We start from the raw sequence: 15,147 nt of genomic DNA, 5'->3' as shown, positions 1-15,147 counted from the left end.
AAACTTTGCGTTTTGGTGATGTAACATCAGAGCCATCTGCAGCGACAAATAAAGAAAAGGCAGCCATAAATCATATAATATTATCTCGGACAAGCCTACTACACTTCTAAAGACGCATAAACGTTCTTTGTTGCAGGAAAACGAAACGGGCAGCAGGAGCATATTAATTACAAGCATGCAGAGGATGCAAGGTCGATTCTTTAATAAAATCCGAACATAATCTCGATTAGAAGGCATCTCGTCTTGCCCAAGGTGAAGTTAGGATCAACTTGTCGATAGGAATGTTCAGTCAGATTGAATTAAGTTTAAGACTTCATCAGTTTACACGCTCATGAACATGCAGGCAAAAAGGGTAAAAAGAGCAAATTTGAAAGCGCCAGTTTGTGACAGTGATGACAGCTAATGACAGTTTTCATTCGAATGAGCGCTGCTCTATCTACTCCAAGACGTTTCGCATAGCTTAAAGGGCGTTCGCGTGAATACTTCTCTACCTGCACGAACTCTTCGGGTGATTTAATTTAAATTTCATATCCGAACCGAAAGTGAAATCGATCAGCAAATAAAAGCGAGACACATCTGATAGGCCTGTAATATATCATTTAAAAGGCCACACGTCGTCGGTACCAATCAGAACGCAAACATACAAAACAGTTCCCAAAACTTTCACCGAATTTTAATGCGGTTCCTCGCTGGTACCAGTACCACCAGCATCTCATTGTTTTCCCTTCTTAAATTTTTTACTTTCACATTTTTGTGAGTCACTTTTTCGGCGAGGCGAAATGAAACCAGCCAGGATTTTAAGTAGAAGTTTACTTTTATTGTTTGTTTAAATAATAAGTAAAAGAAGGAAATCGATGTTTCGTGGTAAATGACGATGATGATAACGATAAAAACAATAGAGCTATCTATGTACAAAACAAATCTATTACTTCTTTGGAAATATATTAAGTTTTTACAGTACTCTCTAGCTTCTTTACATATCTACAAGTAGTATTACATGTCTAGAATGTACAAAATAGATTTTTAAACAAGGACAGAATTTTTGTCACACAAAAAAACTAAATAAAAAGGTACTTTTACGCCTGCTTATATAGAAAAAATATTTATTTATTTATTTATTTATTTAATTAAATACATAAACATACAAATTGGTTGAATCACATATTCTTGAACGGAATCTATAACGTAATTTTATTTAATACCCGTTGACGGTTTCTTGCTGCAAAGGAGCTGATTGTCGCATTAAAAAATGTTAAAAATAAATAAAATATTCGAATTGAACTTAAGGTTAGTTCGGGTTTACAGACTACTTCAGGTGTCCCCATTCTCCCTTTTCGAAACAAGGACAAAGCTCTAGATTAGTAAACCTTAACTTGTACTGTTTGACTTTCGATAACCTTATCTGACAGATAAGAAGAGATTTTAATTTTTAGGAAAACAAGGTGAGGTCTCCTGATACGACGAGCAGCCCCCTATTTATTACACTGTAAAAAATTCAATAAATATATTAATTATTAAATTAAAAAAAACACTTTCTCTGGAGATCTAGTCGTACTATGTATTAAGGGCCCTTGAGGCCCACATATAAAATTAACGTAAAAATAAAATTTTTTCAAAATTGTTAACAATCAAACATTCAGACAAAGAAAAGGGGCGTTTTTGTCTTGGTTTCTGCTGACGAGGCTTTTAGCATTTTTCGCACTGCTTTTATATAAAAAGAAACTTTTTCTTTTCTCAAAATCGTGTCGAAAATAAGCCAAATCAGTCGCTTTTAGGGGGCTTAAGGGGTTCTAGCTAATCTAACCAAAGCTGCTTAAATTATGCTTAACGGTTCCTTTGGAAATCAGAGATTTCGAGGTCTGAAAAGGGCTGAAAACATTGAGATATGGGCTCTAAATCGGCAGTTTAATATTTTGTAATGGACTCTAAAAATTCGGGTTCTTATTTCAGTGTTACTGAGTTACACGATATGTAAATGTAGTTTAAGCTGAAGGTACAATAGGAATTTTTAGAGTTGTAGATCCTCAGTTACTTCAGAAGTGGGTTCTAAATTTTGACAAAGTTTTCTAAATAAATTTTAAGATTTTTCTCGGTTCGAATGTATTTAATTTACATTAGAACCGTGTTGAAAAATATATTTACAAAACTGATGAAACTGGAAATAACCTGAACTGACCTAGTTACCGTTGGTTCCAAGTGCCAAAAAATACTTTTCTTTTTATTTTTAGGCGCCTCCAAGTAGAATTGTTCATTCGGCTTTGGGTTCTATCGGTTTTTAAAACAACAGGAAGATATAGAAAACTTTATGAAAAGAAATTGTTCTTAACTACTTTAACGGAGGTTCTGGTTGTTTTATGGCAATTTACATTACATCTGTGCAGGATTCAGAACCTAGTCGACATAGCATCTAAACGAACCTTCTAATCGAATGGCAATATCCTGATTACTATTTTAGAAAATTGTAACTTTTTTAGATTTAATGGAGTTTTAAATTTTAGTGAAAAAAAAATTAACTTGGAAAACCTATGTTCTGCATTGATCGTATGAAAATATGTGATTTAATACCTATAAAGTCCCTTTGCAAATGTCAATGGGTTCTAAACATTGTTTCTAAATTATTCTATGTTCAGATTCTCTATGTCTGTTTAAAGCACTTAATTCTAGAGAAAATGTGAAAAAAATGTTTCCTAAAACTGGTTAAAATGTAAGTGACTTGATATAACTTGAATCTAGTTTTTTTCCAAGATTTGAAAATTTAAATTTTGCTGAATTCTACAAAAGTTTATTTAACTTAAAACCCAATAAAAAGGAAAAACTTTTTGAAAAATTGATTAAAATCGAACTGGCCTGAATTAATCAAAACCTACTGGGTCCCTAAATTTGAAAAAAAGGTTTATTTTTTCTTCTTGATAGTTTCTTCTCTAAGCGCGTTTAAACTGGAACTAATTCGAATAAAACTAATTCTACTAGATTTCACCAATTAAAAAAGAAAACTTTACGGAGTTCTCGGATACGTTATTTACTTTAGGACCCGATAGAAATATATTTTGCCTAATATCAAAATAGCTGTACTGAAATTAAAGAAAATTAGCGAAGGTTGTTGTATTGGATTGGGTTCTACAATTGGAGCATCGAAGTTTAGCTGGTTTCCACGGTAATTTATATACCTGAGAACTAAATGAAAAAATCGTGAAACTGCTGGGTTCCATGCTCCTAAGTGTTTATTGGATTAAAACCCGGAATCAACGATTTATTTTGCTCTTATAAAAACGGTGGTTAAAACTAAAATACTTCAAAATTTCATGTTGATTTTGGGGGTTCTACATAAATACACTGGAAGAAGACAAAATTTAGAACCCATGAAAAATACAGAATACCTGATATTTGGTTCTTAAAATTCTACTATGATATAAAAAAAATACACAATTTTCTATTAAATATGCTTCGGATGGCAGAAATTCATTGCTGACTTAGTGCTTGGGTTCTATAATATAGCCAAGTGCCAGTGAGTTCTAGACAATTTTTAGATGAACTGATGAAAAATCAAAATTTAGAATTGAGAAGTTGTTTTAAGGGTTCTATAAAAGCAATGTTTTGGAAATTGACGTACTTTAGAACCCAACGCAGCATCTTGAAACATCGCGTTTTAATATTGAATAAAATGGAGGTAACCTAAACTAACTTGATCCCATTGAGTTCTAAGCTACAAGTAAAATATAAGTTTAGAACCCAACTGAATTTAAAAAAAAAACGAGCTTTAGATCTTTAAATTATTTTCGTTGGGTTCTATATTACTGAAAAAGGAAATTAAAGTGTTTGATATAGAACCTGGGTTCTAACTTCATTTTTATTAAAATTTTGTTGAAAATGTTTAAAACCCGCTCTCTAATTAAACCACAATTGGAATCCAGTGAAAAACATTAAAAAATAGTTTCCTTTTGAAAAAATTGTTCTGAAATTAGAGGGGAGAGAATGGTTCTAAATTCTTGTAGTTCAAAAATTGAAGAAACTGAGGAAGAAAACGTGAATCTACCGCTTTTAAAGAGCCTTTCGGGCCCTTTTAAAACGATGTTTTTGTTTTTTCACAAAATGTTTAAATTGATTCGAGCCATAATTAAAAAAGAGACCCTAAACGTCTTGATTGAAAACATGAATTATGGGTCAGTAAATCAATACCTCTTCACGCAAGATCACCATTATTTAAAGAGAACCCTTAAGCTTTGCTGAGACTCTCTTCCCTTATATAGGGGCAAAGCCTCTTGTATCTCATCATGTGCTCACCCCCAAACTCACCCCAAAGAGACAAAAATGAACACATTTTCCCTGCAATAACAACTATACCTTTCTCTGCAAGTAGCAAACAAGCATCCTCTCCTAACCTAAAGAAAAACACTTATTGGCTAAAGGGTAACTTTCCTGCTATGGCCCATAATCGTGCACTATATCCATCATCCTCTGCCTATTTTCGTCGGACCTACGTAATGAAAAAAAAAATGATTAAAAAGAGCTGAGGGAGCCAAATGGAGCTGAAACTTACATGTGCTGTTGCTGCTGTTGCTGCAGCTGAAAGGTGTCCAGGTGCTTATTGATCTCCCGGTGAACATGCTCAGGGAGGACTCCAACGTTGGAGAAGAGGCTGCGTAGAACGTTCAACTCCTCCGTGAGGAGCTCTATCCTCTTCTGAAGTCTTTCATTCTCCTTGATCAGAATCTTGACCTTCTCCTCAGTTTCCCTAGTGCGCACCTTCGCCTTCTCCCGGCTCTTTCTCACTGCAATATTGTTCCTCTCCCTTCTTCGTCTGTACTCATCACTGTTCTTATCACAAGGTTTCACATTCTTCCTGCTCACGTGCTGATTCAGCAGCGAAGCCTTGTTCTTCATAGCGTTCATGTTGAGCTGATGGTGAATTGCCGGGCTAGGGTTCAAGGTAGTGAAGGTATTCCCGGGATTCTGTGCAGGGTACCCTCCGGACATATAACTATTAGGGAGTAAGTTACAAGAAGCTTGTCTTCGGTACTCCTCTTGGGGATCCACAGGTTCTTCTTTGATGCTAGGAACATCACTTCCAACAGAGCTATTAGAGTCACTATTAGAGTTTTGAGTGCCCGCATAAGTGGCACCACTGTGCACTGGTTGGGGCATGTATGCCAGGGTAGTTCTGGGATAGTTCTGGTTCTGCACCCCCATGACTTGTCGTGAGTGTAAATTCTGCAAATGTTTCCCTTGTTGGCTTTGTAGAATATCACTGAACAATCCGTCGCCGAATTGAGAATCATCGATGAGGTTCTGCAAATCCAAGGAGATTTCTGGAGTGTTGAGGTCGCTGATATCTCCATGCTGTTGGTACTGAGCCAACTGGTGCTGCTTCAGCAAAGCTGCAGTTTGCTTGTTTCCAGTGTTGTTGTTTAAGGTGGTCAGATTGTTGTTGTTCATAATCACTGAGGATTTCTTAGCTTCGCTATTGATCACATTGTTGTTCTGCCCGTGCTGGTCGTACATCTGAGGAGAATCCATACTTATCAGCTTTCACTTATCAGTCACACTTTCACTATTTTTCAGAACCAAAAAATAATCCATAGGGAAAAAAAGTTTCTCAAAACTAAAAAAAAAATGTTTTTCAAAAGTTTTTAGTTTTTGAAAACTCGCGCTGCGATATAACCACCTCGGTACCGTCTTGGGTACCACACTGCCGTGCGCTTGCCCAAGAATGAACTGAATTACTACTACTGAACATCTACTGTTTACGTCGCGTTTGAGCGAAAACTGCGCGCGTCTTTTTCGGTGGTACGGTACTGCCCGCTTCGAGGCGCTTTTTGAAAGTGAAACGGCCGGCTAAGATTTCATGCTTTTAACAATTGATGCTTTTGACGTAACGCGGTGCTCACGGCAATTTTTCGGCTGAGGACTGACTTGTCCTCATCTCGCTGAGGAAGTGCCGGAGGTGCGCTCTTCCTGCTTCCACATTTCGGTGTTGTTTTGACAAACTTTGGACTCGACACTCGAGAGAGATAAGAGGATTAAGGTGCATACGAATCGTTTAGATTTCGATTCTGATTACTGGGAATAACGTGGGGAGTTGAGGTCAAGAGCGAATTTAGGCGTGTTATTCATTGATGGATAATTGAAGCCTTTTTTATACCTGCGAAAGTAATCTGACGATTTTCTAACCCTCAAAACGAACGTAGAGTACCAACAAATCCTTGCGCAATGTGACCACGCGTCACTGATAAGAAATAATTCCTCCAAACACTACATATCATATTTGCGTAAAGAGGTCCAGCAAACGAACCAAACCTGCTAAACGGAGCGAATATACAGGGTGTTTAGTTCAAAACAAACCATTTGAAATATCTCTTGATTGGAAGGGAAATTTAAAATAACAAAAAAGTTTATTTAGATATCTAAGGGAAAGTTTAGTTTGGCATTAGAAAGAGTCGTATCGGTCACCCCCTCACCCCCCTCACTTTTATATTTCAAATGGCACCCCTTTTCTAGTGGCACATCATTTCAAGCGAGATTCAATTTGCTATTTAACTGTGCCAAGAAAACCGACATTGGTTAATAGAGTCGGGAGTTGAAAGGAAGAATGCGTAGTAGTGCAAACAGCTTACTGAAATCAAATAATGCATTTTATTAAGTGCTCGATATGTGAGCCGTTATTAGCAATAATAAAGTCTGTTTTGAGAATAGCTCAATGAACGATTTCTGGAAAAATGGGTTCGCAGAAGAGGTGCATTAGAATAGCCAGCACGATCTCCAGATCTCAATCCATTAGACTTTTTCTTATGGGGTTATTTAAAAAGTAAAGCGTTTAGAACTTCATTTGAAAATATTCAAGAATTGAGAGGTAGAATTTTCTGAAATGTAAAAGTTTATGCAAAAACTTTGGCTAATGTTCACGAAGAATTTGAAAATGGACTTTATTATTGCCTCGCTAATAACGGCTCACATATTAAGCACTTATTAAAATGAATTATTTGATCTCAATAAGCTGTTTGCACTAGTACACATTTTTCCCTCTAACTCTTGACTTCATTTACCGATTTCAGTTTTTTTAGTACAGTTACGTAGCAAATTGAATTCCGCTTGTAATGATGTATCACTCAATGGAAGGTACTATTTGAAACATCAAATTGAAGGTGGTTGGGGATGAAGAGATGACTGATACAATTCTCTCTAATGTCAGATTAAACTTTCTCCTAAATATTTAAATAGACGTTTTTTTTTATTATTTTAAATTTTCCTCCCAATCAAGAGATATTTCGGGTGGCTCGTGTTGCACTGAACACCCGATATTTGGAAAAATCTGAGAATCCAAATCAGTGCAATTAAGACCTAAAAGAAAAAGGTTGCTCGAACTCAAACCCCTTTATCAAACTGAGTTATTTCTTGCTAAAGCGCTAAATCCTCAGACCGAAAAACATTTGAAACTCAAAGGCAGCAGGTTAAGGAAGAAGAAGAAACTCAGTACTAAATTAATTCAAAGCGATTTTTGAGTGGTACCGTCAACCACTGCTCCTCACCGGAATTCATATTCTCTTTCTTGAAATAAAAATATCATATGGTACCCACATTGATATTCCTTCTACACGAGAAACTGTATCCTCAAAAGATTTCTTAATGCAGAAGCAGTACCACCACTCCAAATAGACAATTACCGGTAGTAGGTACCACTTCTTGCAAACAATTATATGCCAATTTCGTCGAACTGGAAAATTAAAACGGACACTTAAATAATGCATCGAGGTCGTTAAACTCCAAATTTTGCTTGTAAGTAAGTTCTGACGCAGCGCACACACGTGGTACCACTCTAATTCTCCTTTGCTTAGTTTAGCATTATACGAACCTGGGGGAGAAGCCATTGTTTATGTATGAGCACAGTGTTTTTTGATAATTATTCCTAGACACAATGGTTAGGTACGAGCAGATTAGGTGGAACTTCAAGCTTTAAGGTGGTACCCCAGGTGATGCCTTGAGAAAGTTTATAGTGTTTTCCTACAAGAACAGAGGTTTTAGCTTTGTTTTGGGGTGATACCACTTTAGAATTGCAATTTTTCCCATATAACAAAAACTTTAAGCCCTCAAAGCTTGTGAGCTAGTTTTTGAGTGGCACCATGCAGTTTTGTTGTGGGTACCTTGTAGGATACAACCTGAATCCGCTTGTGCGTCAATGCACCGTGAAAAACAACACGTTTCGCATTTAAATCCCAAACAAAACTCCTTTTAATGAATACATGGTGGCCCACAAGCACGAAATTCGGATTCATAAAATCGAATAAAAACTTGCTTTTCTATATTAAATCAGCCATTGTAGCATACGACAGAGGCAATGCAACATATTTTTAACGGATCAATCAATTTTTTATTGAAAATGCGTCAAGATGAGAAAACAATGGTGCATTCGCAGCCGATATTCCTGCATAGCATGTCGGTGATGATAGCATTGTTCTAGTAGGGTCATATGAGAAAAAACGAGATAAGGAAGGTATTCGGGTACTACTCAGTCATCGTCAATAAGTTATGCAGACAAACATCTGCAACGTTGAAAACTTCTAAACACCAATGTTGCAAATCATTCTCTTAATTTTTCAAGGATTTTTAAAGTGATACCAGCCATAGTACTAATTAATTTTAGTTATCTATTAGCTACTAAAATTCCAAAATTATTAAAAGTTATTAAAACAAGATATCTATGTTTCAATTATTGGTGGTGGTAGTACTCCAGAACTACTTACATAAAGCTGATCAAATGATCCCCAAAACCACCATTAAATAAACCTTAATCAAGCTTAAAACACAAGATTTCATCATATAACCTGATGAACTACCTAAAACCAGAGCAGACGCTGCCGGTGGTACTTCGATTAGGCGTGGTACTACTTGTTTCTGATTCGTTTAATTGCAGCTATTTAGTTTTTTAACCAATGATTCAAGGAAGTACACTTTTACTTGATTCATGTGATTCATATTTTTTTAGTATTATCTGAACGAAAGACGGAGATACCACAATGTGTTAAATGACCTATGTAGGTATTAGATCAATACTAGCCCATCAAATTTGAAGAAAAAAAAATTAAATTTAGAAATATTTCCTACTAGAAGTTTTTGTTTTAGTACTGTCCAAAGTAGGGATTTAGCACTTTTAACAAACCCCGAAAACTCCTATAGAAGAATAAAATTTCGTAGCCCTATTAGTGCAATCCTAGTAGTAGCCCTAGTAGTACTTTGCTACAACCTTCAACCGTATCTGTTATATTTTTACTTTGGTACGCCCATTCTAACCGAAAATTTGGAAATTAACAAGATTTGCTACAGACATTTTTACTTTGGCACTGCCTGGTACTACCATAGTACTGCCCAATTATAAAAAGTACTACTACAAGACTGATCAAAAATGATCTCATAATTTGAAGTAGGTCAACAAAAAGATCATATTTAAGAGGAATTATGAAGGGAAATAATCTGTTGTTACATCCGTGGAACCACCTAACTCAAGCAACCTGAACGCAACAAAATGACCTAATATTTTTTCTCGGAAGCACTGAAATTTTAATTCTATATAAGTCTTGTGATATAGGAAACAATTTCTTGATATGGTACTACCTGACATCGACAAGCACTAACACAAATTTCGCCTGTTAAAAATAATTGACGAACAATTTGTACCCCAACATAAATTTGCATTAACGACCACTTGCACAATATTATTATTAGCGACACTTATATAATCGAAATAACATTAAGTGAGGTACTACTTTAGCGACGCGAACGTCGTCGTTACGTAATTGACACCTTTTAGGCGTCGCGTCGACCTCGAACAATAAACTCTTTTTGTGCAATCAAAACAAACGTTTATTTTTGTATCCAGACTGAATTGTTCGTTCACAATACGATTTATTTCCTAGAGGTACTACCAAATGGGTACTGATTACCAAAATAGTATTGATTTAAAATTGCAGGATAAAATACGTCTCTCATTGTGTGTTTGCACCTGAAATTTGCGACTAAGAACCGAAAATTCCATTGAAGGAAGTGAAAGGTACTACCTGCACCATGTTTGGAGACGTGGTACTTATCTAGAGGCGCCAAGTTTGTTGTTCCCAATATTTTTTCAGTGAAATTGATCACAACGTGCCTCAATTTCCAAGAAACACATTGTTTATTCCCGTACACTTGTCATCATGAAATCATCCTATCATCATCATGAGGCAGTACCGTTGCTGATAAGAGAGCAGGATGTCGCTATTACTTTCATCATGCAGTCAAGCACGTAATTTGATCAAACATCTAATCGGAAAATCTGTGTCATAAACTATCCGCAGAGAGGTAGTACCCACACTGCTAAAAATATCGCTCTGCGCCGCTGCAAGCGACTTTGTCCCAAAAACGATCGGTTATGTAAAGGTACTTGAACGCTGAGAAAACAGAGAAGGCGGCGGTTAGACGTCACGTGACGTCATGTACCTGAATCCCACGTGCAGGAATGTATGCACATTCCTGCCAAAACTGGGTCATCAACCAGCTGGCTTAAAGCGGAAGCATAGTTGCCAGTACTACCACCGACAAACTACTTCAAATTTATATATCAGTTCCTGGCTATGCGAGCCAAATTTGAAAGATAATATCGGGATTTGCAGATCGACGTGGCAACATCGCATAAAAGCTTTTCTATGTTTTACAGGAACTGCTGGTGCCCTCTATGAAACAATAGCTCAAAGAGCAGTACAAACTTCTTCAGTTTTCTTTTTCTTAGTTGCACTCTGTTATTAAGATTGATGTTTCCATGACTAAGTTCCGACAAAGTTAATAGATGGTACTGGAAGAAAAAAGCAATTATGGTACTACTGTTACTGACAGTAATGTACTTGGACCAGGAAGTAGGATATTTTAATGGTTTCTTAACGGAACGTTGATAGATCCGAAACAACAGTTATGTCGATAATTGAGGTGGTACCGAATAGCAATAAACAGTATTTCGAAGTGAACCGCCTTAATCGGTAATATCATCAAATGCAATAAATAATTGGAGAATTGTATGCAACAGCGGAAAATTATAGTAATGCCTAAGTTAAGTTTTTAATGTTTTTGGTAGTACTTGCTGCAATTGACATTAATGAACGTTTATGCATGTGCAAACGCACTTTGTTTGACATTGAGGAAATTATATAACCTTTGACATAAAATTGCCAGATTTCTCAGCGGTACAATTAAGTTTTCCTATAGTAGATTGTGAAGCTACTCAGTACTACTTTGAGCACGACACGATGTAATACAAAAACAGGATGAAAATTCAATGGCAATACGGTAGTGTGATGAAAAAAACAAGTCCTCAAGCTTGAACTTTTTCAGGCAATAGCTCGAGCTCCGAATTTGCGATACCACTTAACTGTAGTAGAAGTTGTATGCTTAGAATAGTGTCCTAGTACTAGGGTACTAGTAAATTCTACCACTTTATTAGTAACATAAATTTTGTCCTCAAAATAATAAGATTTGTAAGCTAGTGATGCAATGAAATTCAGGGCATTATTTTTTACGTGTTATGCCACCCAGGGTACTATCTGAATCTATGTAGTATTATTGCATACTAAATTCGAATTCAAAATGAGAATATAAAGCAGCTGCCTTGCTTTAGGATCATTTAAAGCAATATATCCGAGTGCTTCAGTTTGGTGATATCGCAATTTTGCTTTCTTAGTACTAAAAATTGTAATTCAGCCTTGCGTAATTTTGCCTTCAAAAAGATAGGCGAAAGGTAGTCTTGATCGATTAGTCGGACTATAGATTAGAAAGTCTTTAGTTTTCGGTTTTAGATGGTAGGAAGGAAAACACTTAAGCTACCAGGCTTTCGATAATTAGAACTATTAGAATTTGAGCTAAGGGAAAAAGCTATGGAACTCACTAGTGTTTTAATTTGAACGCAGGTCACCGAAGGGCAAGGAGAACAATGGCTATGTTTCATACAATTAAAATTAAATGATTAAATATTATTGTTAAATTTTTCTACATATTTTCTAAAAAAATTAAAAACTATTTGAAAATTTACATAAGGAACTCGAATCCAAAGTCTAAATTACACATATCTGTATCTATAATAGTATTTGATTCTCACCAGCCTTGTGAAGAAATTTTGAGTATCCTTTTTTGGTTGTTTAATGAAAATTTAATGATAATAATAATTTATTCGTTAAATTGCTTGTCATTTAGAGATATAGATAGTATTATACTATATTATCATTATTACCATTAATTACAACCTTAAAATGTAAAATATAAAGTGAATTTGATGTCGTTCATTTGACTTTTTTTCTATACAAGGTGTTTGGTAACTCGATACATTCCTTTAAGGGAGTGATAGAGCATGAAGCAAGGACTAAATTTAACCCAATTTCCCTAACTATCAAAATCGATAATAACAAAGATACAGGATGATAAAGTTGAAAAAATAAATCATATTTTCTTTAATATCTTGCGATTTCTTCCAGTTAATTTTGTAAAATTCTGTATTGGCCTGCTAGATCTCCAGATCTCATTCCACCGGATCTTTTTTGTGGGGATATTTCAAAGATCAGGTTTATAAACGACACGTGAAGATGTGATTCTGCGAATTATAAACGCTTGTTCCAATATTTCAGAAGACACACTTAATAGATGTAAAGAGACCTTTAAAAGGCGAATAAATAAATGCATTGAAGTTGGGGGACACCATTTTGAACATTCACTTTAAATAAAAACTATACAAAAATTCACGTTTTCATTCATTTTAAAGTATATATCATCAAACTTTTCGGTAAATCATAAGTAAAAGAGAAATTGAATTTCATTAATTACAGTATTTTCTAGCATGAATCGAAAAAAATATTGCAGACAATTTTTTCTTATTTTTAGCCGTATTATCCCAATCTGTAAAAAAAATGGGGGTTACCATTTGAAATTAAAAAGTTAACCCCCACCTAGCCCACGCGGGAGGTGGAAGGGAACCAATTTTAGCACCAATGCGTTTCCCTCTCAGAATGATTAAAGTTTCATGCTAAATATTTCTTTATAGGATGCCTAGTAGCCGAGATATTTCGACATTCCAGGTTAAATGTTACACCCTGTATACTGGATGATTTGTCGATAATTCTCCATGTCGCGTTATCGCTTCTTATATAATTTTCAGATTCCATTCTTAGAAAAATATAAAAAATATGTGGATGATATATTCACTGCTGTGCTGGAAAACCGGAGTGACGAGACTTTTGCATTACTTATCATTTAAAATTAAAAAAAAAGCACATTAAATTATTTACAGCGGAGGAGGAAGAGTCGAATAACAGCGTTCTATTTCTTGACACTTTGATGGTTGAAGAAACATCTTTAAAATTAAAGAAATGATCCTTAAAGACAGTACTGTAAACCCACCAGTCGTGAAAGGTACCGGAACGTTCATTTTAGTCGCAGCCAAAGAAAGATTGGAAATAATTTTCTCACGCTATCATGGTACTTCCTTGGAAGTTAGGAAAATTAAAAGGTTACTACCACAGAATTAATGCCAAAAATCAAGCTGCAATTGAATAGTCTAAAAGCTAATATCTTATTTGTCAATTTCCACAGCTGGATCTTTTCAGGGCACTACCAAAAAATTGGTTTAAATTTGCGGTAGCACCCATGTAACGTCGCACATTTAAAAAAAGTAAAAAACGATAAATTAGGGAGTAATGAATTTCAGGAAGGGAAAATCTACCCCTGGTACTATATTAAACATTACCTTATTAGCGAATAAACTATCACATATCTGAATTACTAACAAGATAACAATAGAAATACAATATTGAATTGAGTTTCAAAAAACAGTGTTATGCTTTGATACTATTTAAAATAGTAGTCTAAATTTTAGGTACCACCCAACTGGAACCGTAAAGTGGGATCGAATTTCAAAGCTATATCATCGAAGAATGCCAAAAAAATTATTTCTATCTCTAGTACTACCTTTCTGCTTTCTGGTACTACCCTGCTATCAAAATATTGGCAGTAGCTACCGCCTTTTTTTTAATTGAAAGTTTAACAATGGAAAGAAAAACAATGCATCGATGTCCTAAGGGATAATCACAGATCCCAATACTATTTAGGGTGGTATCGGGGCACTTCACATTTACATTACCACCTACATTAGGGTAACAAATTTTACTCTAAAAAAAGAATTCATAAGGAAATAATTTCAACCTTTGGTATCACCTTGGGTAGTTTCTCTGTGGGTACTCCCCAATTCTCCCTCCCCCGGTACTAATTCAGGATACCACTAAACTCAGTGTACTATCAACTTATATTTGAATGTAGTAGAGTCTGAGAATTAAAAGACTATGCAGACGCATCGCGAGAAAATATATCTTGTTCATGGTAATATTAAAGATGGTACCCCAATGCGTTCAATTTTAAGAATAAAAAAAACATCACATATTTCATTTTCAAAAAGTAAAAAATATTAAGCCAATGGAAAATATAAATTTTACACATAATTTTACTTTCATTACCATAATGGATACTACCGGAATTTACCGGATACATCGCATGAACATGAATAGTTCTTCGTAGTGCTATGAAAAGTGATACCTGAGTGCTTCAAACTTGCGGTACCACCTAAGTAAAATCGCGAATTTTAACTTGAAAATACTAGAATTTTAAAGCTAAAACAACAATATATAACGCCATTTAATTCTTACTCTATACCACCTTAACCAAGAGAGTTTATCATCAGGATTTTGATCATCCAAAATCACAAATAATTAAATAAATTCGAACATATGTATGACTATCTAATATTAACTTTATTAACGTCCACGGCGGTACCTCAAAAACTTTCCAGCTGTACCGATAATTTCAATTATTCCCCTTAATTTTACAATTAATTTTATCTTATATTAAATAAATTCATGTCGAAATTAGCTTTTTGCAGACTTCCAGCAGGTAGTACCAAGGTAGTACTGACCCAACCGATCAAGGCAGTTCCAACTAAAGAGCATCGACCCGCCAGAAACGTGGCATTTATGGTTTTTTTTTCTTCAGCTTTATCGCGCATAAAGGAGGGAGACTGACTGCTTGTGTAGGATCGGTACTACCCATCATATTTGTAGTACTCTGTAGCAGTTTAAGTCGGTCAGCCATACATAC

The 15,147-nt window shown here is 35.3% G+C and overlaps 1 protein-coding gene across 1 annotated transcript; it reads right to left on the bottom strand.

Moving 5' to 3' along the window:
* Window positions 1-795: 795 nt before the first annotated feature.
* On the bottom strand, window positions 796-5,954 carry slbo (slow border cells). Its single transcript, XM_066393067.1, has 2 exons — window positions 4,538-5,954; window positions 796-4,474 (listed from the first exon to the last, which is right to left on the bottom strand). Exons 1-2 carry the CDS (start codon window positions 5,512-5,514, stop codon window positions 4,420-4,422), a joined length of 1,032 nt encoding a protein of 343 aa, XP_066249164.1. The 5' UTR covers window positions 5,515-5,954; the 3' UTR covers window positions 796-4,419.
* Between the last annotated feature and the right edge of the window lie 9,193 nt (window positions 5,955-15,147).

The sequence above is a fragment of the Euwallacea similis genome, chromosome 9 (assembly GCF_039881205.1).
Source record: "Euwallacea similis isolate ESF13 chromosome 9, ESF131.1, whole genome shotgun sequence".
Lineage (NCBI taxonomy): Eukaryota > Metazoa > Arthropoda > Insecta > Coleoptera > Curculionidae > Euwallacea > Euwallacea similis.
Note: the sequence above shows the minus strand (reverse complement) of the source record. Positions and strands in the feature narration are given on the sequence as shown.